Source organism: Gracilinanus agilis, chromosome 2 (genome assembly GCF_016433145.1).
Source record: "Gracilinanus agilis isolate LMUSP501 chromosome 2, AgileGrace, whole genome shotgun sequence".
NCBI lineage: Eukaryota > Metazoa > Chordata > Mammalia > Didelphimorphia > Didelphidae > Gracilinanus > Gracilinanus agilis.
The window spans coordinates 159,639,921-159,666,986 of record NC_058131.1 but is presented as its reverse complement, the minus strand read 5'-3'; the positions used below and the strand labels follow the sequence as shown (position 1 = coordinate 159,666,986).

Below are 27,066 nucleotides of genomic sequence, written 5' to 3'. Positions count from 1 at the left end.
GACAATGAAAACACCAACTATGGCCAGGGCAAAAGATTTCATGGGGTTGCAGAGGTTTGTAGGGATATAATCTGACCCCTCTCATCAAATATTATGGAGGATAAGAATGCAAACAGTTTGACCAGCCTGAATCCCTGATCTGCCCAGCAATAGGCAATTTTTGATGCAGTCTAGTCATAATGCTGGAATGGGGTTTTTGAGGGAACCAGGTTATCAACATTATACATCCTCCCTGACCCCTCCCCCAACCCCTAAAAGCACCAAAGAGAAGAAAAGTGATTTAAAACTAAGAAATTAAAAGTCATCAAAAATGAATGAGCCAAGCAAAATCCTGAGAGTTTAAAAAATACAGTAAGGGGGTACAGTTAGATGGCTCAGTGGGTAGAACACCAGGCCCAGAGATGGGAGGTCCTGGGTTCAAATTTGGCCTTAGATTCTAAGTAGCTTGTGCTACTTAACTTTCATTGCCCAGCCCTTACTCTCTTCTGGCTTAGAACCAATACATAGTATTTAATCCTAAGAGAAGGTAAGGGTTTAAAAAAAAAGATACAATATTGCTATTAAACCAGCTTAAGGTACCTGAAGCAATTTTGATGGAAAAAATACAATATGAAATATTCTTAAAACATCCTCAGATGGCTACAGGACACATTGGAGGAAATTTAAACAAGAATTAACATAAGTAAAAAAAGCACAAGACCAAAAGAATAAAAAATTTTTAAATCATGGGAGGAAATAGAGCTAGGATTAAAAGATATTTTTTCAGAATGGGAGACTGTAACAAAGAATTACCAATATAAAGAATACAATAGAAAACTTGAATCAGTAGATTCAACCAACACATTTATTACAGTGGAAGACATTTATTGAAGACCATAGTTTATAGGTTTCAAGCAAGGAAGTACCCATCAAGATTAAAACCTTTTACAAAGGTATAAATGCTAACATTGTTAACAATAGAAAAAAATACTTAAAGCCACTAGAAGACCCACAGAAATTATCTATCATAGAACCTTAATCAGGGTCACAATAGCACTTTTCAAATAGGGAAAGGGGACAATAGGAAAAATCAGAATAAAATATCCATAAAATTATCTACCCAGCAAAAAACTATGAAGTTTTTTTTAAGATGGACACACACACACACACACACACACACACACACACACACACACGACTTAAAAGTGTACCAAGAAGTCTTCCCAAAACAAGGTGAGCTTCCCAGCCAAAAGATAAGTATTTAAAAACAATTTATGCTTCTCAAATCAGGATAAACCTGTTGGCATGGACGTGAAAACTCTTAGAATATTGGGTATATCATTTAAGAGCACCTGCTAAGTATCAAACTGTTGGGAAAGCATTTCAGAAAAAAAAGGGAAAAGCTTCCCTGGGGCAAAACATTATGTAAGACACCAAGAACCACCTCTCTGACCAGTATTCAAGGATCTCCCTCAAAATGATGCCACCAGTTTTCCTCAACTTTTTTGAGGTTCAGAGAAAGACCTTCCAAAGTCCAATTTTTGACTGATACTCAAATTTTACTAACCTCAAGGTTGGGCAAAAGTAATTGAAGACATTATAAGCCTCAATAAAATATTTTCAAAAGGAAAACTAAAGTGACAGTAAAATATTCAGAGTTTAGGTCCCACATAAGATTGTGGTAATATTTCTATCTTTTGGACCAAATTTTTAAAAATGGCTTATCTGTGTCTTGATTTTTTAAAAAATTAAAGCATTTAAGCCGTGTCATCACTATTTTTACATAAAAAAAGCATTGGTTCTTAGCTGTGTGACCCTGGGCAAGTCCCAGTTACTTAGTTGTCTAGCCCTTACTGTCTTCTTCCTTAGAGCCAATTTTAGTAATGATTCTAAGACAGAAGATAAGAGCTTAAAAAAAAAATTGGTCAGGGGCAGCTGGGTGACTCAGTGGATTGAGAGTCAGGCCTAGAGATGAGAGGTCCTGGGTTCAAATGTGACCTCAGACACTTCTAGCTGTGTGACCCTGGGCTAGTCACTTAACCCCCATTGCCTACTCCTTACCATTCTTCTGCCTTGGAACCAATACATAGTATTGATTCCAAGATGGAAGGTAAGGGTTTAAAAGAAAAAATTGGTCATCTCTATTCACACAACCATCACGTTCTTCAATCCAGCCTATGCCCAACTGCTAAATAATTTTCCCAAGACACAGGTTGGATCATGCCATTACACCATCCAAAAACCTTGCCTATAGGATAAAAGACAAACTTTTTAGTCTGATATTTAAGGCCATTCACAATCTGACTTTTCATGGCTGGACAAAATGAACTCCCTACTCTTAACTCTCTTAATCTATTCTATATTTCTTGAGTGCATTCTCTTCTAATCTTTGCCTCCCCAGGGCTTAACTATAATTCCTCCTCTACTATGAAGCATTTTCCTGACTTGTTCATTGGTTAATGCTTTCTTCTTAATTTTCTTCATATAAAGCTTATTTCTATACATGTATCCCTCCAGTAGAATTTAAGTACTTGGAAAGTACAGGCTCCTTTTTGTTTTCCTAATAGCTAGCTTATTTCTTTGCACATAAAAGAAACTTAATAAATGTTCATTGATTATGTTGACTTGGATAATTCTGTGATTTCCTTAATGTGGGTGGTACTACTACCCATTTGTACTTTCTTAAACATCAAGAGTGGTCATTTCTCAAGGATTTTCTTGACATTGCTAGAAATGATCCCATCTTTTCCCTTCCTCAGCCAAACTTCCGGAGAAAGTATGAGTCATATCTTTTCTTGGTCTCTCCACTCTTTCTTCACTCCTTACCGTTTTACCTCTGGCTTCTTTAACTTAATCCTTTAACTCATTTTTTAAGTGCTCTCTCCAGAGTCACCTGTGATTTCTTAATTGCTAAATCAAATGATTTTTCCTCAATCCTCATCCTTTTTTTTTTTTTTTTTAAACCCTTACCTTCCATCTTGGAGTCAGGCAATGGGGATCAAGTGACTTGCCCAGGGTCACACAGCTGGGAAGTGTCTGAAGTCAGGTTTGAACCTAGGACCTCCCATCTCTAGGCCTGGCTCTCAATCCACTGAGTTACCCAGCTGCCCCCAATCCTCATCCTTCTTAATGAGGCAGCATTTAGTCTATATTTGATGTTGATGACAGCTCTTTCCTTCCTGGTTTTTTGTGACGCAGCTTCCTGGATTCTCCTCCTTGGTCTGCCTGGTCAGTCTCCCCTACTAGATAGCCCTCTCCTGTGCTGACCCCTCTTCTCTTTGGCCTCTGTGCCCCCTTGCTTGGCTCCTCCTGAACTTTAGCTCTGTACCATGAGGGATGGGGCCTCTTGGGCATCCTGAGATAGAGTGTCCTTCCAGACACTGGCTTTCAGGGTCCCTCCTCCCCTCTCTGGCCATGTGCCTGACCCACTCCCTTATCCCCAGGACCTTAGCCCCAGCCAACCACTCTGGGGCCTTGCCAGCCCTCATAGTCTCCAGGAGCAGATGCCCACACCATCAAAGCTGGGCCTCCTACCTTTCCAGGATTCCAGATGTTCCTTCTCCTTGCACCCTGTCCTCCTTCTCCTTTCCTGTCATGGGAGCCTAGAGGACTCTGCTTCCACCCCTGCCTCTGGATCAGCTCAGGTGCCACCTACTCTGAGAGCTCTCATTGTCCCCAACTAGTGTGACCTGGGATGTCTACTTGGATGTAGTGCGAGGCATACTGACTGGGACCCAGTTACATTATTAAATTTGTTGACCCCTCATAAAACTCCCAGTGCCATATATCTTTAAAACACTTTGAATATGCAATATTCTTTTTGCTGCAATCACTTAGTTTACAGAGTTTGGCATTAAAGTCACAGTTTTATCACATTGGATATTAAAAATACCTTTGAAAAAACCATCTCTTTTTTTTCCAAGTCTAGCTTTTATTATGGTCCATAGGTTTTCAGTGGGGTTTAAATCAGACCCATTCCCTAGGCTGTTGAAGCTTAACTTCATTTTTTTGAATATATTTCTTAGCTTTTGTGATGTTATAAGGTTGAGTTGCAATATTCCATCTCTATTTGAGAATTTTGGGAGCAATCACTTTTTTTGTTATAACAGTATTTGTCAGAGGTCATCATTCCCTCACTGAAGACAATCTTTTTAGGTCCATAGGGAATAAATATACTGGAGGAGGAATCCCTAAAACATTCTTTTGGGTAGTACTCTATAGTCCAGTGAAGAAACCCAGGGCCTGCAGGATCACCTGGGCTTCTCACAACAGTTTTGATATACTCTTGAATGTAGAAGTGTTTTTCTTTAGAAGACCTTTTTTTAGTCTTCAGTACTCCACTCTGTCTTGTCCATGACATTTTTTCTGTATTGCAGCTTTACTAGCTATTTTATTTATTGATATTCTTGTTCTAATTTCAAGAAGCTTGTGCCACACTAGCAAACAGAACCTCTTTCCTTGGAGTTTGAGCAATAAAAACTATTTTTCCTTCCTCCTATAACCTTCCCTCCTCCCTCCTCACCCCCATTGAGGGAAAAAGAACCTTTGTGACAAAACAGATTCTCACATTAAACCATTAAAAAAAAAGGGCTCCAGCTTTACTGTAAAAATTTGGGAAAGAAGTAGAGCCCAACATAGAAAAAAGTCCAGTGGGAGAAAAAAAAATCACACTGGAAAAAAGGGCAAATCTGAGGAAGAAAGGGGTGGCTCAGACCCAAGGGGCAACAGTTCCTCTGATTGGTCCAGAAGACAGGGAAGAGTCTCAGAAGTGTGGTAGATTGTAGAGAAATTTGACCCTACTGAGGAAGAGGACCCCACAGTGGACCACAAGGAGGTACTGGGGGTTGGTGAGAAGGTTGAGGTGGAGGAAGAGGTCCTCTCTGATAGCCAAGGGTGGAGGTGAGGGGGGACCACTGTATCAATTGGGGACCATGTCCCAGAAAATGACTCATTCTGCACCCCAGCTCTTCCTCACCTCTCTGCCAGGAGTTTAGTAACAGACATCATTATCAGTTGTCTGACACCCTGGATGGTCATTGCATGGATTAGAGCTTTTCAGAGCTATTTGTCTTTGCCATTGTGTTTATTGTCCTGCTTTTCTTCTATTAATTATTCTCTTGGTTCTACTCATTTCAGTCTGCAGCAGTGCATTCAGTTTTCTCCAAAACCATCCCCTTTTGCTATTTCTTGTGGTACAAGAGTATTGGTTACATTCATAAACCACCAATTGTTCAGCTATTTCAGTAATAGTCATTTTTAAAAACCAGCAAAAGAAAGGAAATGTGTATTGCAATTTCATCTGCTCAGTGTCAAATGTTCCAGTTACCCTGGGTGTCAAAAAAAAAATAAAAAAAAAATGCATATGACCATTGGTGTCCCAAAATAAAACCATATTAAAATTATTACTTATCCCAAGTAATTTGCCTGCCACTCTATATATGTCATCTCCCCTTTAAGAATGTAAGTTTCTTGAAGACATGGACTGTTTCACTTTTGTCTTTTTATTGTCAGCCACTTGGTACAGTTGCCTGGCAAATGGATACTTCTTATTTGTTGATTGATTACATATGGTCCTGGGAAGCATATTGTTATCTCTTATTCTTGCTGCTTAAGAAACTTGTTTCATTTTCTGGTTGTATATATCTTTAAAAGGTATCTTTCATATGACTTTTAGTGCCCAATAATGTTGCAGCCTGTTTATCCTCATCGCATATCATTCCCTTGGCCTTTGGAATACTCACAACTTTAGTTTTTTGTAGACCATTGTCGTTCATGTTTTGAAATCACAAAGTAATATCAAAAGAAAGATGTTAGAAAAATAGGCTTAGGGGCTGGGTTTTTGGTTTTATTTTTGTTTTCTGAGATGGAAGGTTGGAAAAGGTAAGATGCTAAAGAGAAACACTAAGTTTGAAACATCAGAAACTGGATGGATTCAGGAGCATAAATGAAAGGATTAGGTTTAAGGAATGGAAGGAGCAGCTAGTCCTCTAAGCCTAGAAGGAAGAATGAAAGAATTGATGTAGCAGCAGGTTAAATGGAAGAAGAATATGATGAGGACACTTAAATCAAAATGACTTGGGTCTTTGTAAAATAAAAGGTAAAGCCATCTGAGAGTGGGGATCAGAAAGAATCCAAATGTGTTCAGAAATTTAAGGAGAAACACTTGTAATAACAGCTACTAGGGACTCAAGAAGAAGAGAATAACAGGATTGCTGAGCATCTACTTGTAATGGATTTATGAATTTGATTGGGATATTTTGTGCCTGCAGTTTTAGAAGGAGGAGTGACCTCTAGTCCCTTGAAATAATAGTTGTGGTATATGAGATTTTAGTCTTGGGAAAATTCTGTTGAAGTTACTGCTTCTGAATTTCCTTGAGGAAATGTATATCTTTGAAAATGCATCACTCATTAGCTTGAGATGCTGGCAGGTTCATAGAACATCCACCTTCTGAGTTCATAAATCTAGAACTGGCCTCCGAAGCAATCTAATCCAACTTGTCCAAGGCTAAACAGGTAGAAAGTATCAGATGTGAGATATGCTGATCTCTCTGTAATGCTGCCTTCTGTGTAAGTATTTAAGATAGAATCCAAGTTATTAAATGTGATACCTTTGGTACCTGAGTTAAAAAAACCTCACAGCCATCTCCAGGACTATTATTCCAATAGCCTATAATTCATCCTTTTTTTAAAAATAATTTTTATTTTTTAGAAAAGTTATCATAGTTACATGATTCATTTTCTTACTTTCCCCTTTACCCCCCACCTCCTCCTCTCCCCCATAGCCGATGTGCATTTCCACTGGTTTTAACATGTGTCATCGATCAAGACTTATTTCCAAATTGTTGATAGTTTTACTGGTGTGGTAGTTTTGAATCTACATCCCCAATCATGTTCGCCTCAACCCATGTGTTCAAGCAGTTGCTTTTCTTCTGTTTCCTCTCCTGTAGTTCTTCCTCTGAATGTGGGTAGCTTTCTTTCCCATAAGTCCCTCAGAATTGTTATGGATCATTGCATTGCTGCTAGTACAGAAGTCCATTACATTCTATTTTACCACAGTGTATCAGTCTCTGTGTACAGTGTTCTTCTGGCTCTGCTTCTTTCACTCTGCATCAATTCCTGGAGATCTTTCCAGTTCACATGGAATTCCTCCAGTTTATTATTCCTTTGAGCACAATAGTATTCCATTACCAGCATACACCACAATTTGTTCAGCCATTCCCCAATAGATGGGCATACCCTCGTTTTCCAGTTTTTTGCCACCATAAAAAGCGTGGCTATAAATATTTTTGTACAAGTCTGTTTATCTATGATCTCTTTGGGGTACAAACCCAACAATGGTATGGCTGGATCACAGGACAGGCAATCTCTGTAATTCATCCTTTATGCAACTGCCAGGTCATTTCTTTTTTGACACAGATCCAGTTATGTTACTCCTGCCAGAAATCTTCAGTGGCTTCTATTATTTAAAGGACAGTGTTCAGTCTCTTTATTCTGACCATCAAGATCTTCTAATCCTGACTCTTCCATGCTTTCTAGGCTTCTCTTTCTCTCCTCCCTTCCATGTACTCTATGCTCCAACCCCACTGACTCACTTGTCATTCTTTGTACCCATTTATCCCTTTGCCTTTGTTTGTACTATTCCCTGTGCCCAGGATGCTCTTCCCCTCAACTGTTTTTGAAATTCTGCTCACATCTCAAAACTCAGCTTAAAATGCTGCCTCTTTACTAAAATCATCACCAAGTCTCCCTCCTCAAAAATAAACCTACCTTCTCTAGACATAAACATAGCAACCTATGCCATGTTCTATTCTGCATCATGGTATATTTTATCTCACATAAGTAATGAATGTGATCTGTCATATTTCCTCCCGTTTTGTTCCCCCCCCCAAGGACCACTTTTAAATTGTAAGGTACATTAGGGCAAGGATGGTTCTAGGGGTGAGACTAGAATTGTCATCTAGGCAGAAGTGCTCCCCTCCACCCTTCTCTGTAACCATCTCTTTGACTCCTTTCCTGTGACCAGATTTATTTTCTGACAGTAGCCTTCCAGTTATCCTTCCTCTTTCCAGTTTCTCCCCTTCCAGTCCATGCTCCACACAGCTGCCAAGCTTATCTTCCTAAAGCATAGCTTTGGCCCTGTCACTCTTGCTCAAGAATCTTCAGTGGGTCTTGATTGGCTCTTGCCTAAAATGCATACTCTTCAGCCTGCAATTTGGAGGCCTTCATAATTTGGCTCCAGCATACTCTTCCAGATAGATTTCACATTATACTTCTTCACATGTTCCCTTTCAGTCCAAACTGCCCTACCCAGGGTTTCCTGAACCTGATATTCCATCTTTAATTTCCTTGCTTTTGGGGAGGCTGTTCCCCATTCTTCAAATATATTCTTTCCTTATTAATATCTCTTAGAATCTCTCCCTTCCTTTAAGCCTCAGCTTTGGGTATCATCTCCTATGGAATGCATTACTTAACCCCCACAGTTTGTAGTATTGTCCTTGAAGTTTCCCAAAGGCAATCCAAGTCTTTCTCCTTTTGTTCAACTCTAAACTCAATTCATTGGAAAATAGTTCTCTCAGTGCTGTGGCTCATCACATAAGTGTCATCATGACTCCTCACTATCTTTCACTTCCCTCCCCATAGCCAATCTGCTACCAAGGCTGGTCAGCCTAACTTTGCAACATTTCTTGGATATGTCCCCTCTCTGACACTACCATCTGATACTGGTACAGGTCCTCATTTCTTCACTTAAAACTATTGCAAAAGCCTGCTAGTTGTATTTACTTTTACAAATCCCTCCTTATTCTAGCCCATTCTCCATTCAGCTGTCAAAATGATTTTCCTAAAATGAAGGTCCAATCCATGTCACTCCCCTACTCAATAAATTCTAGTGGCTCCCTATCACCTCCAGTATCAAATACAAAATTATCTGTTTGGCATTCAAAGCCCTTCATGACCTGCCCCGCTCCTAATTTTTCCAGGTTTCTTACACCTTCCCTCCCCACCGAATACTCTTTCATTGAGTGACACTTGGTCCCCTTGCTATTCTCTAAACAAGAAGTTCTAACTCTCAGCTTTGGACATTTTCTCTGGGTGTGCCACCATGCCTGAATGCTTTCCTCATCTCTCATTCTTGGCTTCCTTAGTTTCTTTCCAGTGCCAGATAAAATCCCGTTTTCTTTAGGAAGCTTTTCTCAATGCCCTCTAATCCTAGTGCCTTCCTTTTGGTGATTTCCTATTTATCTAGCATATGGCTTGTTTGTACATAATTGTCTGCAAGTTGTCTTTCCTATTAAAGTTATAAGCTCAAGGACAAGGACTGTCTTTACCTCTCTTTGAATCCCTAGTGCCTGATACAGGGCCTGGCATATATAGTAAGTGCTTAATAAATGCTTATTTGACTGACTGACTATCCTTCCATATTACTTTGTTACATACTTTGTTTTTGATTTTCTAAGAATATATTCTATTTCCTCCAGTTTCTTTGTTTCTGTCTTTCAAGGTACTTGATATAGTCCCTTGCACATAACACTTATGTAAATGTTTGTTGAACTGATAGTTTTAATTATCATGTTTCTAAATCAATGTTGTGCTTCTCATCTAGCCAAATAAATGAATGTAGTTTGCTTTGTTTCTGAATTTTCTGTTTAATTATGAATCTCACACTAAAGTTTGTCAAATCTTGTCATGAAGATGGTTCAGACTTTTATATAGCCACTAGGTGGGGCAGCAGTTATGAAAATAACTGCTTCTTACTAGTGATAATGTAAGAAAATGTTGGGGTTTTTTTCATTCAAATTAAATTTGAACCCTTTACTTGATTCCTAGCCCCAATGTAGAATGCAAGAGTATGAGGTTTGGCATGTTGAAAGACCATCGATCTGTCACTGGAGATGTCACTGCCTTTGATGGATCCATCCTCTATCTGCCCATTAGACTTCAACAGGTGAGACAGTCTTCGTCCCTTGAATGGAAAAATCTAAGCATATTCTTGTTATTTGAAGGGTGGAAAAATCTGTAAATTCCTACCATTTTACTAGGAGAATATTAAAAAAAATACCAAATATCCTGGAAGTTCTTACATGAATAGTAAATCTAGATGTACCTTCTTGTTCTGGAAGAGTGGTTAGAAATTTTCACATCTTAGGAACTCAGATTTATTTTGATCAATCCTTCTTCCTCATGTTCTCCTATTCAGCTCTTGATTGTGAATTTCTATTACTCTGGGAATGTGGATAATGTTTAAGTGAGCTCTCTTGGAACTTAAGAATTTTCAAATCCATTTGAGATTTTGCCTAATAATTTTTGCTATAATTCACATATAAGACACAGTTAGAATATGTTAAGGCTTGGAAACTTGCCATTTAAAATTTTCATTTGAGTTTTATTTCTTGTTAGGCTGTTGAGTTGAAGAGTCAGAGGAAGACTGATGGTACTGAGATCAGCATCAAAATTCAGATGACCAAGATATTGGAACCTAGCTCTGACTTGTGTATTCCTTTCTACAATGTTGTTTTCCGGCGGTGAGAACTAGTTGGGAATGAAGAAGCATTTGTTCTCCTAGAAGTATTAGGCTACACTTTTGTTTTTTGAGTTCATTTGTCTTCAGTCCCCATTTTAAAGTTAATACTTATGTTCTTGAGACAGATGCTTAGCATTACTTGCAGATAGGGCTTAATTTAAAGTCTTCAACAATTAGAAAGAATGACACTGATTCTGTCTTAGTTGTATTCTCAAAAAAGTAATAGACCTGGGGCAGCTGGGTAGCTCAGTGGATTGAGAGCCAGGCCTAGAGATAGGAGGTCCTAGTTTCAAATCTGACCTCAGACACTTCCCAGCTGTGTGACCCTGGGCAAGTCACTTGACCCCCATTGCCTACCCTTACCACTCTTCTGCCTTGTAGTCAATACACAGTATTGACTCCAAGACGGAAGGTAAGGGTTTTATTTTTTAAAAATTATTAAAAAAAAAAAAAGTAATAGGCCCAATAAGGAGAGTTAGGTCTATGAAAACAAGTTTTGGATGTTAGGTAAAGAAATATAGATCTTTTGGGTTCCAGTAAGGACTTTAAAAATTAATATAGATTAAACACACACACACACACACACACACACACACACACACACACACACACACACACACACACANACACACACACACACACACACACACACACACACACACACACACACACACACACACACCCATCCTTGGAAATGGTACGTAGAAATATCTACCAGTAGAGCTATCCTTAATTTTCTTAATTTTTCCTAGAGATTTAAAAAAAATCTTATTTTTGTTGATATCCTTTATAAATGTTTCCATCTCCTTCCCCTATCTAGCATCCTCTAAAGATTTTTAAAAGAGTCAGGGGAAAACAGTTCTGCATATCATTCATACTCTCTACTATATTTGGGGTGAGGAGTTAATGACTACTTATAATTGTTTTCTCTTCATTTTAAGAATGTTTATAACTTTAATAAGACTATCCTACTAATGTTACTACCCTTTTCAGTTTGTTAGAATACCCTTTCCATTTTCTTTTTGGTAATTGGGGGTAGCCGTCCATATTTTTGAATAGAGGAAATCCTCTCATTTGCCAAAGAAAAAAGACCAATATATTAAATACTTCAGAAGTGAGTGCTTTTCCATTCTTCTCAAGTAATGGGAGACAGTAGTATTACACCAAGTAGGGAAACAGATTGGATTTTATTATGGCAAATTATTAACAATGAAATTACACTAGATGGGTTTATTGATTAGTTTGAGCTGCCTTTTCCCCTCTTTTGAAAATCTGCATTGTAAGGGATAGCTTTCTAGATAAGGGAGTGGGGAAGGTTCTAAATAAAAATAAGATTTTGTACATATAAACGCACATACACCTGCCCCAAAATGAAATTTCATTTATCTTTTGGAAGTCTAGTTCAACACTTTTATAAAAGTTGATTTATAGAAAAGAGGAAGACCTGTTAGACTTGGGACTTAACTTTTCTGACAGAACACTCATTCTGGAGTTTTCTTTTGGCAGGGTGATGAAACTTTTAGATATGAAGCTTGTGGGAAGAAATTTCTATGATCCTACAAGTGCTATGATACTACAACAACATAGGTTGGTAACATATTTCTCATTTTTTGAATGTTCTTCACAGATTTTTCCTTTCTAGACTTTAGAAAAGAATGCTATACTTTGACCATAGATGTAAAAACAGAAATAATAGGGGAATGATTTCATCAAAACATTTATAAAATATAACCAAATGCTTTTCTTTCAAATTTTAAAAATAAAATCAAACTGATATTAGATTTGACTCTGTAAATCAGCAAATTCCATCATTTTGTCATAAAGGAGCACTAACCTGTCAGGTATTATTGTTTTATCTGTGAGAATTGAAGTGTTAGTCTTTCTCCAAGAATCCTGAATTAAAGAACTCTTGGTTTTTTGTGTTTGTTTTTCATTGAAGGTTGCAAATCTGGCCAGGATATGCAGCTAGCATCAGGCGGACAGACGGAGGACTATTCCTGCTGGCTGATGTCTCCCACAAAGTCATTCGAAATGACTCAGTGTTGGATGTTATGTGAGTGAATGAAGTGATGGGACTGAGAAAAAGCTATTCAACTTGGAAGTTAAAAGTTATTCGTGACCTTTAAAAAAACAAAACGTATGTGTAATTGTAGTAGAGATAGAAGCCAAATAACAAGGGGTGGAATAGTGGGTTAGTAGGATGATATGGAGAAACAGGCAATGATGGACTAGGTTGCTCTTTTTGGCTTAGCAGTGCTTGAATAAAAGTTTGATAGTCCTAGAATTACAAAGAATTCGGACACATATATCTACTTTAGTCTAAGACTAAGATCCATTCCCTGATAAGTCATTAAAGGATATGAACAGTTTTCAAAAGAAGAACTGCTAACCAGCAACAATCATATGAAAAAAATGTCCTAAATTAATGAGCTAAAAATACATTTAATCAACTGAACTTTCATTTCATATCTGTCAAGGGGACAAAGATCATAAAATGAAGAAACAGCATTAGTATTGTTTGGGGAAAAGAGGCACATTAATTCACTTTTAAAGTTGAAAATTGGTCCCAATCATTATGGAAAATTATTTGGAATTACAATAAACAAGTTAGTAAGTTGTTTAGATACTTTGATCTCTTGATCACACTATTGGGTTCCTGAGGAGGTCAAAGACAGAAAAAAAAATGCTTCTTTATATAACAAAGTATGTGCAGCAATACATGTTCTGGAAACAAAAGACTGGAGAGAAAGCAAAGGGTACATTGATTAGGAAATGGTTGAAAAACTGGCATATGGAAAGAAAATTACTGAGCTGTAAAAATAAATATGGAGGAGAATTCAGAGAAACATGAGAAGACATAGAAACGAATGCAGAGTGAAGACTAGGAAAACTATATAGAATGACTACAACAATATAAATGAAAACAACCCTAAAGGGCAACTGAGATCAAATGGTTCCTGAGGGATGAAACATATTTGTACCTTTTTATTAGAGTGGTAGAGGACTGATGATGTTAAATGTTGCATAAACACCATCAGTCAGTTTTGCTTAACTATCTTTGTGACAAGGGAGTGATTTCTATTGGGGGAGGGAAATAATTGGTGTAAACAAACATCAATAAAGCTTAAAAAAAAGTTTTCTAATTAAGAAGAGTTAGTACTGAAGGAATTAACAGGATTAAGGAAGAATTCTTGTTATTGTCTTTTTTTTTTTTTTAGTTAAGGGATGGACAATTGGGGCAGTTCAGTGGATAGAGCACACCAGGCCTGGAGTCAGGAAGACTTGGTTTCAAATTTATCCTCCCTTACTAGATATGTGACCCTGGGCAAGTCACTTAACCCTGTTTGTTTCCTCTCCCATCTCTTTCCCCCTCCCCCTCTCACTCCTAAAAAGGTAGGGGAGCAGTAGTTAAGTGGCTCAGTGGTTAGAGAGTCAGGCCTGGAATTGGGAGTACCTGGGTTCAAATCTGGTCTCAGATACTTCCTAGCTATGGGCAAATCAATTAACACACATTGCCTAGAAGCCCTTACCACTCTTTTGCCTTAGAACCAGTATGGTTCTAAAACAGAAGATAAAAGTTTTTTTAAAAACTGGGGAGACAGGAATATTTTTATTTTTATAGGCAGAGTATAGAGAACCATTAGAATTAGTGGTTAATAGATGGGATACTAGAAGAAGCTTAAGAAGAGAATTTGTACCTTTAAGGTTTATCATAGTGCCTAGTATTTAATAAATGCTTGTTTCTTTAACCAGGGATTAGTTTTGTGATGAAGGAACTCATCTTCTTCTGAGGTAGGAGAGGTAAAAAGAATTTTCAAGGTGTGGAAAAAAGATTTGAGCTTATTCTGTTGGCTAGCTTTTGTTTTTCCAGTGAAATAGAAGTTGTTATTTGAATAAGATGGGTCTTTGAGATATGGGCTTGGAATAGTCTCCATGGGGAATCTGACAAATGAATAAAAGAGGTATAAGAAGGTTATTGAGCAGCAGTGAAAGCTTAGCTGGGATTATAGAGCATGAATTTATAATGGCCCTAATGGAGTATAGTTTTGTGACTGTAGCAGTCTTCCACAGCCAATTAGTATTGGAACAGAGAAATCATCGAGAGATTCCTAGAATGAAGAGTTATAAAGAATTCTAAGGTGCTAATAAAACCATTGTTAAATTGCTGATTATAAAGCGATGCCACACGGTTGCTAATCCTCCTGATCTAGGATCCAGGTATCAATGGACAATCATTTATTTAGCACCTGCAATGTGTCGGGCACTGTGCTAAGTCCCAGGGGTACAAAGATGAAAGTGAAGTTTTTTTTTAAGGAGCTCACATTCTGATGGAGAAAATCTTTATGTGTATGAGTGAATTATCATTCAATGCAAAATTGAATCAAATGCAAAATAGCTTTAGAGGGGAAAGTCTTCCATGGGAAGTGGTTCTTCAGCTGAAAGGAAACCAGGGATTTCAGAATGTTTAGGTGTGGAGGAAGAGCATTCCAGGAATGGCAGAGGTCCAGTACAAAAGCTTGGAGATGGGAGATGAAGCATCATATGTGAGAAACAATATGGCTGGATTGTAGAAAGTGCCTGTTCATCCCTCAGAAGCTTGCTTTGTCCCACTTAAAATGAAAAGGATATGGGGGAGGGGTTGTTATCAATTAAAGAAATGCCTATGGTGGCCATGAAGTGATTTGGAGGGCAGAAAATGAGGGAAGATGGTATTTTCCCAAGGAACATGCATAGCTGTTGGCATGGGTATCCTGAGCAAAGTTCTAATTTCTCTGAGGGGCTCACTCTGGAGCAGGAGGGAAGAAGGAATCTTATCCACTAAGGAAGTGGGGAGAATGGTGAAGTTTTAGATGATAAGAAGTGATGATGTGGTTGCCTTGGAGATAAGGTCCATGATGGGCTTTTGAAAGAAGGGGTAGGATTTGCCTTCTCTTCCTACCTTCTGACTGGTTGATCTTGTACTTCTTAGTCATGCTCCCCACACTGCCCCAGTACCCTCAACCTTGAAAACCACTCCATTAATCCACATTCATTTATTAAGCACCTATTTATGCTTTGGTAACACAAGTTGGAAGAGAAGTCCCTGATCTCTAGAACTTAAAATCTAAAGGGAGACAATGAACAGCAACTATATATAGACTGAATAAATAAATTGCAAGGTAAACTGGAGACCAGCAGCAGAGAAAGGTCACTAGCCTTAAAGGGGTTTTAGAAAGCTTTCTTGTAGGAGGCGAAATTTTAGCTGCAAAGAACACCAGGAAGCAGAAAAGAAGAATGAGTGGGGAGAGCATTCCAGGAATAGGGGCAAACAATGAACAAGCATGTAGTGGGGAGGCCAGGGTCACTGAAAGGAAGAGTCCATAGAGGGATGAGTAAGGTGTAAGAAAACTGGGAAAGATAAGTAGAGACCATATCTCTGAATGCCATCAGGAGCACTAGTAAGGAGAAGCAGAGGCTGACACTGGAAGAACTCTGTCCCCAAGATCTGTGGCAAATGAAATGAACTTGGGAAAAGATGGAAGTTTTTTAGACCTGGCTATCTCATTCCTATTTAAGACCTCTTACATCCGACCTCAGCTGGTGCTATGACATCCTACTCCAACACTGACTCTTAGTGCTGCATCTTTATCACTTCCTATCAGTACCCCACACCTATTCCTCACCTCACCAAGTACCAGGAAGTACCAGGGGGGTGGGAGCAGCAGACTTTGAGAGGGATATTACTCTTAACAATGGGGAGGTGGAGATCTGGGAAGGCTTTATGGAGGAGGTGATAACTGAAGTGAATCTTGAAGGACAGAAAGGATTCTATTAAGTGAGGCTGAACAAGGAGTTCACATTTTGCTTGGGATATTAGATTCACAAAGGAAAGTAATGGAACTTAGGTTGGAAAGGTAGGTGTAAGCCTGATAGTGGTAGATGGCTATCATGTACAATTTTGATATATATTCTTAAACCTAATATCTATGGAAGCATAAAACTTTGACAGTATACCTCCTCTATGCAGTTCGCTTGCAACATATTATAGATTTCTTTATTTTAAATAACATCTATTTTAAATGTCTCTCTTATCTGTCTCTTTTCTGTATATTTTTTTGAGCACTTCATCATTTAGATTATTATTACATTTTGCGTACTTCTAAAGAAGTGGGGTTTTGTTTTCTATTTTTATTTAAGGGCCCAGGATTCCTGTAGATTATTTACTTCTAGTACCTTAAAAAATTAATCTCAACAAATAAAAACAAAATAAGGAATAAAATCTTAGTAAAATCTGAACTATGAAAACGAACCACAGAGGTCATTTAAAAATAAGAATCTCCTTTACAAGTTAGCCAACAAGTCATCTTTCAGCTTTTCCTTATAGGCCTGCAGAGAGTTTATACTATATCTTCACCAGATTCTTATCTTCTCCAGGTTCTTTTAACTGATCTTCTTATTAGTATGGCCTCTGCTTCTTTCTCCTTCTGATCACCCTCCAAGATATGCTCTAGTCTTTCAAGGTTTATCCTAAAGTAGGGTCCCTAAACTTGATGTGATCTAGTCACGATAGAGTAGAAATGCTTCTCATTGCAGTAAAGATATTTCATTAATTGTGTCAGCTGTCATTTCACACTTTTTTTTTTTAAATGCTTACCTTCTGTCTTAGAATCAATACCATGTTTTGGTTCTAAGGCAGAAGAGTGGTAAGGGCTAGGCAATGGGGGTTAATGTAGGAGTCCAGGCATATACTAATCTTGATATTTTAGGGGTGCTCAAAAATCTGACTTTTATTATATTTCTAATGATTGGTTTCTGTAACCTTAAGTTTAACCTTAATCTTGTCAAATTCCTAACCTATCCCTGACCAGCTTTCTCAGTCTCCTTGTTTTTCCAATAACAATCAATTAATATCTGTATCAAACAAGCTTAGATGCCATAGGCCAAAGGAATTCCTGATCTGGGCATTAGCTATACCTATTGTTTTAGGATGATCTGGCAGTTTGTATCTTGTGACCATTGCCTCATAATGTTAATCAGAACACTTGTTTAATTATTATTCTCCCTTTCCCCCTTTACTGTTGTTACCCCAATAAAAACATCAGTATGTCACACTAAGAGAGAGCTCTTCACCACCGGAGCTCTATTCCGGTTAAGCTCTATTCCATCAGAGCTGACTCGCTGCCTGATTACTATCGTGTTGGAACTTTGTCTTTGTGTCTTTATTCTCCATTTATGCTCTTCTTCCCTTAGACTTTCACTCATCACCCATTATTCTCTCAGTCCCTGGTCCCCCTTTCTGAGTGTTCTATGCACCAGGAACTTTTGTGAAGTCGGTGGATGGCTTCAGTTAACCAAGTTGCCAAGGGTTGCACAGTTTCACACTGTTTATTCATTGAGCTTACAAGCCATGAAAACCCCTTCGATCCTTTTTATATAAAAAGTTATCTAGTCACATCTTCCCCTATTCTGTACTTTTTACAGTTTATTTTTTAACCTAATTATAAAGCTGTTCATTTATTTCTACTAAGTTTAATCTTAATAGTTTGGTCCTTCATTTTAGTTTATTGAGATCTTCTTTGAGCTTGTCATCCTTTGTTACTTATCCTTCTCAGCTTTCTGCCTTCTCCAAATTCCATATGAATGCTGCAAGCTCCCCAATTACATTACACATTATACTGAACAACTTTTCTGGTTTTATATGAATCTAGTAATGACTACTCTTTGGATTTGACCATTTAGCCAATTCTGAATTGGCCAAACTGTACTCTCCTCAGTCTACATCTTTCATGCTTTCCTTTTTCCTCCTCTTTCCTGGCCTTCCTTACCACCTTCTCTCTTTCTCTTAGGGGGTGAGAGACTTGGCTGAAGTCCAAGTATACTCTTTCCAGGGTGTTGCCCTGATTTAATTAAATGCATGTTTAGTCTCATAGATATGGATGTTCCCTCCACTACAGATCAAGCCCATCCTGTGCAAGTTAACTGTCCTTTAATCAGGTTGCTAAAAGAGATCCATCCAGCATGTCTTTTTTTTTTTTTTTTTAAACCCTTGTACTTCGGTGTATTTTCTCATAGGTGGAAGATTGGTAAGGGTGGGAGCATGTCTTTTAATATTTGAAGTATACCAGGCCATCTAAACAGTTACTCCTTATTCTTCCCATTTGACTAATCCATCTTAAGATGATAGATGTCTACTATCCTTTACTCACTCCTACCATGTTTCTCTCCCTTGCCTTTTGTGTAGTATTGAATTTTAATTCTTTGAAGTATGTAGTGCTTCTTGACTTTCAGCTGTATAATAATACTGGAAGAATTTTTTACAGTTATTTTTAAGTTCTTTTTTTTCAGCACTGTCACTTTCCAATGGCTACCTCTTCCCCCAAAAGAGAACACTCTCTTGTAATAAATAAGTAAAGTTAAGCAAAACAAAGGAATCCATTGGCTATGTCTGAAACTGCATATCTCATCCCACACATATATTCTACCAACTTTATTGGTGTTAAAAAAAAGATAAGCCTTCTTTTTTAGGGGCAAGTTTAGGATTAGTAAAGAAGTCATGCACACAGGCAATCCAGCCCACTCCCTCCTATTTAATTTTAGGCCCAATTTGTCCATTTGCAGTATGGTGCCTGAGGTTGAGCTGTCTTGGACAAGCTGTCCAGATTGTTTATCTAATTGCATATCATAGTCTGGACAATAGCATTCTTCATCCATTTGATTTTTCCTGTGTGGATAGTTGGGCCTAACTCTTTGGAATGGTTATACATCTCGTCCAGGAGGCTCTGTAGTGTTCCAGGGCTTGATGTAATGAGCACAATGCCATTTGCAAACAGGAACAACTAGAGGACCTCACCATCTATAGGGAATCTCTCTTCAACTTGGACTCTGCACTGGATCTTCTCCCTGACAGTGGTGAACATATTTGGTGAGCATAGATCTCCTTGTTTTATGCCTCACATGGTATCAATGATCAGAAAGTCATTGAATCAGTTGATTTATGTTGTCAAAAGCCATTTTACAACCAACAAAAAGGCAGTGGAACATAATAGATAAGAGAACTACCTGTTCTTGAATAAAGGAAGATCTGGGTTCAAATTTGGCCTTGGGCATATGTTGGCTAGAGGTTATAGGCAAAGTATTGAAAACTCTTAGTGCCCCAGGTACCTCTTGAGAAGATAAATTGTAGTATAATTTCTAATCAGTATTAATAAGGGACATTTCCCTGGATTGCTACATTTACCAGGATTTCTTTGTGAATAAAAAAATGATAAAGCATTTATAGAATTGATACTAAGATTGGTTCCAAGGCAGAAGAGCAGTAAGGACTAGGCCGGTGATAGCAAACCCATGACATAGCCTTTTTCGATGACATGTGGCTGCATGCAGCTGCATACAAAGAAGTATGGGGCCACATGCCAAGGATGAAATATTTGCTATAGTGTAGACACTCTGTGCATTATAGACGACAATTCTACCTATATTAATTTGCCTATTTTGGTTTATTAAATACAGTTATATATTACAATTATACATTTTTGTTATTTAAACTATAAATATTGCAAAATTATGGTGTTTTTTTTTCCTCAAAGTGACACACCACCCAAGTTATGCTTGTTTTTTTGGCGAATTTTGACACAGTAATCTCAAAAGGTTGCCCATCACTGGGCTAGACAATTGGAGTTAAGTGACTTGCCTAGGGTTATATAGCAGGGAAATGTCTATGGCCAGATTTGAACCCAGGACCACCGGCTCTAGGACTGGCACTCTATCCACTAACTTAGCTGCCCTGGAACTTATACTCTAATGGAGGAGACAGTTCATGTACTATGGTTTGGAAATGGCCAGAAAGTGACAAGGAGACCAGATTCCAGCCTAGATAAGGAAAAAGTTAACTGTCAGAGCCCAGAATCTAGGATCTAGTTGGGAGGGTGAAGATGACCTCATGCAGGTATCAAGCAAAAAAATAAATAAATAAACTTTGTGGCTTGTTGCCAAAGTTCTGTACTCAAAGAAAAGATTCTTGAAAATTTGTCATTACTAATTCTATGGCTTGCATCACTCTCTCACCTTACCAAAGTTTTTTTTCATTAGGAATAAATAAATTTGACTTAGCTCTGGTTCCCTCCAAAGAGAAGAATGTTTTGTTCTCAACATCACTGAGTGAAGTCCAATCGTGAGAATAAAATTGAGGGTCCTGGCAAAAAGCTATGTGGATACCTCTGGTTATTTAACCTTCTTATTCTTCCTTGAGTGCATCTAGCAACTATGTTCTCATTTTACCCCCAATTGTAGGGAAATAATGCACTAATTCTTGGGGCTCATTCCTCAGGTAAGAATTTCTACTGCTAAGCCTGAAGCATTTTATCCTTGTTGGTATGATGGGGGGCAGTGTCCAACATGCCTTAACAAAATAAACACCATTATGTTTTATGCCTCATGTATACAGTTATTGACCTTATGTTTCTTTGAAGAATTTGTTCAGGTTAGGTTCAGCTTCCATTTTTTTCTCACTGGCTTATATCTAAGTAACTCACCTGGAGCCACATGGAAAAATGTTTGTTTCAACTGTTATAGACAAATTTATAACGTAGAGCAGTGATTCCCAAAGTGGGTGTCACCGCCCCCTGGTGGGTGCTGCAGCGATCCAGGGGAGCAGTGATGGCCACAGGTGCATTTATCTTTCCTATTAATTGCTATTAAAATTTTAAAAAATTAATTTCCAGGGGGCTGAGTAATATTTTTTTCTGGAAAGGGGGAGGTAGGCAAAAAAAGTTTGGGAACCACTGAGATAGAGTATAAAGTAATTAAGGTAGATAAGCAATACATACATGAATAGCAAAGGGCAAAATCTTGGCTAGCAGACATGAAGATTCTTTACTGAATGTAGAGAAGGAGAGAGTGAACTGTCAGGGCTGGACGAAGGAGGTTTTGGAGCTGTGATCCTACCTACCAGTTTGTCTACAACCTGTAACCTGTTGGAGATCTTGGGAGTGAACATCAATCAAGAGTCTAGGTTGAGATGAGGTTAAACCTCTGCAATTTGGATTGTGGATAAGGAACAAGAAGTAATAAGAAACAGTTTAATGATAATAGGGGAAAGGTGAAATGGGAGAGGGTTGACTATTCTAACAGGGAAAGCTCAATCAACTGCCTCTTAGAATGGGGAGTTAAGCTGGCTTCTAACACTAGCACAGACATTCAAGGCTGTCTGACTGGGATAGGAGAGACTGCTACAGGCTTGGAGTCAAGGAGATTCTAATGCCACTGGTGACACTGATCCAAGGTGATCCCTTGATGACAAAAGGAAACTGGAACAAAATCCTTGATCAGCCAGTTAAATCCAGTGGACTAGGGAGAAAGGCAGTCTACAATTTGTCCACCAAATTGCAGAGGCTTAACCTCATCTCAACCTAGACTCTTGATTGATGTTCACTCCCAAGATCTCCAACAGGTTACAGGTTGTAGACAAACTGGTAGGTAGGATCACAGCTCCAAAACCTCCTTCGTCCAGCCCTGACAGTTCACTCTCTCCTCTGCGTTCCATAAAGAATCTTCATGTCTGCCAGCCAAGATTTTGCCCTTTGCGGTTCATGTATGTATGCTTATCTACCTTAATTACTTTATACTCTATCTTATAAATTTGCCTATAACACCTCCAAGTGCTAGATGTCTGTGTGAGCTGCTTCTGAGGGAATGTTTCCATGGCTTAGGCCCTCAGAAGTGCAACACCATCATGTGTAGTCACTTCATCAACAAGCATTATTAAGAACTTGCTAATGGGACAAGCACTATGCTAGACCCATGGATACCAGTTTAAAAGTGAGACAACTCCTGGCCTCAAGGAATTTGTTTACATTTTGCTAAAGTCCCCATAATATCCCTTGAGTTAACCTAATGTGGTTCATGTGCTCCACAGTCACTGCACCTTTGGATGTTGCTCCCCAGGAGGCTTTCCAACCTTCTTAGCACAAAGCTGAAGACCTTAACTTCATACAGATGACCTCTGGGCTGCTGGTATCATCCAATTGACCATCTAGTTCTTAGAAATGTTCAAGAATGACAGCATTGGTGGTTGCATTTTCAAGTGTCAAAGGCAGTTCCCCTGAGGCTCTCTGGTGATCACCTCGGTTTCTCTATTTCATCTACATCAGCAGCCCAAACAGGGTATATACCCCTCTAGTCTGGCTTATGGCTTATATCTTGTTCACTAATTTCTTTACACTATAATTTTGTGTAATCAAACCCTGTGGGTTTAATTATCTTTATGCAGGTGACTCCAAGATCTACCTATCCAGCCCCAGGTGCTCTCCTGCCCTGTAGACCTGTGTCACAAAGTGCTGATTAGACATTTTGAACTGGATATACCATAGACATCTCAAACAGAACATAGCCATAACAGAACTTGTCATCTTTTCCCCAAAGACTTATCTCTTCTGAATTTCTTTCTTCACTTCTTTTGAGGAGACTGCTCCTTCCAGTCTCCCAGACTCACCACCTCAATGGTATCCTTGACTCTTTGTTCTTCATCTCACGTAACCATTCTTTTGCCATTTCTATCACCACAAAATTCTTAAATCTGCCCTCTTCTCATTGCTCACATAGCCACCATCCTAGTTCAAGTGGCCAAACCCTTCACCTTACCCATGGGCTATTGTGAGGCTTCTTAGTCTCACTGCCTCAAATTTTTCCTCTCCAATTGAGTTAGCTGCTTACACACAATGAAGATGATTTTTAATAAGTATGCATCTAGTTATGTCACTTGTCTACTCAATATTAACTCCAGAACCTCTACCACTTTTAGGTTCAAATATAAACCCCTCTGTTTGACATTTAAAACTCTTCAATCTGCCCCAAACTCACCTTTTCAGCCCTTCCATGACTCCCTTTTGAACTATGAGGTCCAAATAGACCTCATTACATATTACATCTCCCATCTTCATGTATTTGCTGCTCTCTTTGCTAAGAATGTATTCTTTCCTCACCTCTGACTCTTAGATTCTCTAGTTTCCTTTCAGCCTCAGCTCAAGTGCCACTTTCTACTCTTTTACTTTGGAATATTTTATATACATATATGTATATTCTTAGTGTGTGTATACACCCCACCCCATTTGGATATATATATATGTATGTGTGTGTGTATATGTAAATGTATACATGTATGTATGTAATAATATATAATAGAGGGAGGGCAGGGATTGTTTTTGAGTTTGTCTATATATTCCCAGCTCCTAACCCTGCACCAGCCAGCCCCATTGATAGTTAATGGATTGGTCATCTACATCTAGGCAAAGGAAAGCTCTTCTTTCCCTTGAGTTACTGAAAAAGAGCACCTCCCTCCACTAATTCATCAAAGGAATCCCTAATCAACTCCTATTTAGAGTATATTGCTGTGTTCCTTCCTATCTCTGTGTTGTAAAGAATACAAGATTTGGAGCAGGAAGCCCTGTTTTTTTGTTTGTTTGTTTTGGCTTTGGTTCTTCTATTGACCAGTGGGAGGCAGGTTATTTGAACTTTTTGATCTTTCATCTCTTCATTATATAGGGATAATATTGCTTTCTTTAGAGGAAGCAAACTGTGAGTAGATAAGACAGGAATCCCTGCAGACACCTAGTGTCTTTGTGATTCCACATGAGCCAGATAATTTCAATAGACCAGGCAACCCTCTAAGGCTCTAGATTGGCTTTCATTGTAGAAGAAGCTTCTTCTCCAGGGAATTCTTTATACCAGGAGGATCACAAGTCTAGGCCCTGTATCTATCTTATCCTTGTAGAATTATTGTGAGGAAATTCTCTTAAGAATAGTAAATTAAGCAGCAATGACAGGCAAGAAGCAAGAAACTCAGAAAAACTTTGTAATTCATAATGTGGAAACAACAAAAAAATATTTAAGACAAATTAGGGAGAATTAAATGCTAACCTAGATATTAATAAGTTCAGTTGTTTCTGCTGAAGGAGTATGTCTTCAATTTTTATTCTCTGGAGGCAAAACCTAGGTTATCCAGTCCTAGTTTTATATATATATATATATATATATATATATTTTTTTTTAACCCTTACCTTCCATCTTAGAATCAATACTGTGTATTGGCTCCAAGGCAGAAGAGTGGTAAGGGCTAGGCAATGGGGGTCAAGTGACTTGCCCAGGATCACACAGCTGGGAAGTGTCTGAGGCCAGATTTGAACCTAGGACCTCCCATCTCTAGGCCTGGCTCTCAATCCACAGAGCTACCCAGCTGCCCCCTCATTATAAATTTTTATCATAAAACACTATGTAAATGTGTTACTATTTATGTAGCTCTTCCAGCTTACCTTCTCATTGCTCATCTCTCAACCCAACTCAAATCTGTAAAAAGAAGAAGTGCATATAGAATTCATACTGATCAAGGTATTGCTAATGCAAGGCCTTTGCCCAAAACAAAATAAAAATTCCCATGCCTATTATTGAAGCTTTGGGCTCACATGAACCAGACTTCATCTTTCATTGTTTTTAAACGTATGTTGTTTTGATATAATAGGTTCTTGTCAAGAAACCCCTTTATAGAATGCATTTCCTGAAAGAATTAAATTATCATGTACAAAAAGAAAAGAGATGTTCTTTGAATTTGTCAATATGATAGCAACAGTGAGTTATTATATTTGATAAGAGTCAATTACTTTGCCATGTTGACTTTATTTACATTATTGTACTCACATATGTTTATCTCTTACCTCTGTCTTTTTCATTCTGGATTACTTTTTGATGACTTGTGCTCCTCCATAGAAGTTTCTCCAAGAACATCTTAATTTAATTTATTTTCTGGCTCGCTTCAAAGGTATTCCATCTCCCTGAAGGCAACCAATATCAATGTCTTAACATAGAATGGATTTATTAAATTTATGTAAAGACACAGGTAGCCATGCATTAGTTATATCCTACTTTCAGGTGAGTGCCAGGCCTTCCTCTTTCCTTCCAGGAGGTTAGTCACAACCCCTGAAAGTAAACTCACATCCCCAATAGGTGAAGTTTCAGTAACATGAGTGGAGTGGTTGAGGACCACCAAACTGTCAGGGTCCTGTGAATGGGAGGAGCAAAGGCAGAATCGATGGTGATGATGATGATGATGGTGATGATGATGAAAAAGAAGAAGAAAAGCAGTTTGGATTCTCTGGGTAAGAATTTCTCTAGTCTCTTCAATTTTTTACAACTCTCTACATTTTTTTACTACTGCAAGGTAAAGTCAAAACAGCAAGCATTTTTTAAGTGCTTACCAGGTACTGAACACTAGGAATATACATAGCCAGAAAGATGGTCCCTGCCCTCAAGGAGCATTATAATGGCAGAAGATTACACAAAAGAAGGAGTTGAGGGGGAAGCTGGGTGACTTAGTGGATTGAGAGCCAGGCCTAGATAAGAGATTCAAATAAGGGAGATGGGTTCAAATCTGGCCTCAGACATTTCTTAGGTGTGTGCCCCTAGGCAAGTCACTTAACCTCTATTACCTAGCCCTTACCTCTCTTCTGACTTGAAACCAATATATGTTATTGATTCTAACATGGAGAAGAGTAAATAAGGCAAAGTGAAAATGGGATGGGAGATGAAGGCAGCATGGCAGAAATTTAGCCTGGAGAGGAATATAAATATGGTTGGTCTGGGCCGCCTCTTCAAATGGAAGTGATGGGGGGAACCAGCCAGTGAGAGGGAAGGGAAGTGGAAATGGGGCTTACAGTGTGAGAAGAATTGGGTAGAGTGAGGTTCCAGGACGAGGAAGTTTCTGAGAAGATCAGGAGCACAACTTGGAGAGGAATGACTCCAAACAGAGAAAAGAAAATGGCACTATACAGATTTTTTAAATGTCTATTGTTTCTCTTATTTCTCCTTTCTCCTTTCCCTTCCCTGCTGCCCCTAGGGTAGGAGCCACATCTTGTGTCCCATCATGGCAATGGGCTATGGCAAATGGAGATGGGAAGATTTGATGGTACAGAGGCAGCTAGGTGGCATAGTGGATTCAGCGCTAGATTCATTGTCTAGTTCCTCCCTCAGCTACTTCCTAACTTTGTGATCCCAGGCAGATCACTTAATCTTTCTCAGCCCACACTTCCTCATCTGTAAAATGAGGATAATAAAATGGGGATTAAAAAAAAATAAAAGCTCTGTGTAATTGTTTAGTTATTATAGAAACTTTTCCTGATTTGGGAGAGGTGGGAAATCCTATAAAGGTAAGAGCTAGAATTTTCATGTGATGAAACTAAAGTTTGTCATGGCGATATAGTCTGGAACCTGGTATCCACAGAAAGAACTGCAGCCCAGGCTAAGACTGCAGAGATTTCTTTATCAGAGTGAGCAACAAACATCAGAGGTTAGCAGTTGCCACTCTCAGTGTCAGTCTGGCTTGTGGCTGTATATAGGCAGCACTGCCCTCCAGCTGCTTTAAATGCCTCTGCAGGATTGCTGAACTCTTATTGGCAGCTAACCGTCCTCAGTGGTTTGCCTTGGCAATGCCACTACCTTCCTAACTCTGTATTCTGCTTCATTTCCCTGACCTTTTTTTCCTTAACTTCAGTTCCATTTTCTTTTTATTTTATTATTATTTTTTAAACCCTTAACTTATGTGT

The 27,066-nt window shown here is 38.5% G+C and overlaps 1 protein-coding gene across 1 annotated transcript in view; it reads left to right on the top strand.

Moving 5' to 3' along the window:
* The window catches only part of PIWIL2 (piwi like RNA-mediated gene silencing 2), an 85,580-nt gene that overhangs the window by 12,925 nt on the left and 45,589 nt on the right, over window positions 1–27,066 (top strand). The window contains 4 exon segments of the mRNA XM_044660817.1: window positions 9,805–9,922; window positions 10,375–10,499; window positions 12,005–12,085; window positions 12,438–12,551. Of these exon segments, the coding sequence (XP_044516752.1) occupies window positions 9,805–9,922; window positions 10,375–10,499; window positions 12,005–12,085; window positions 12,438–12,551 (438 nt within the window).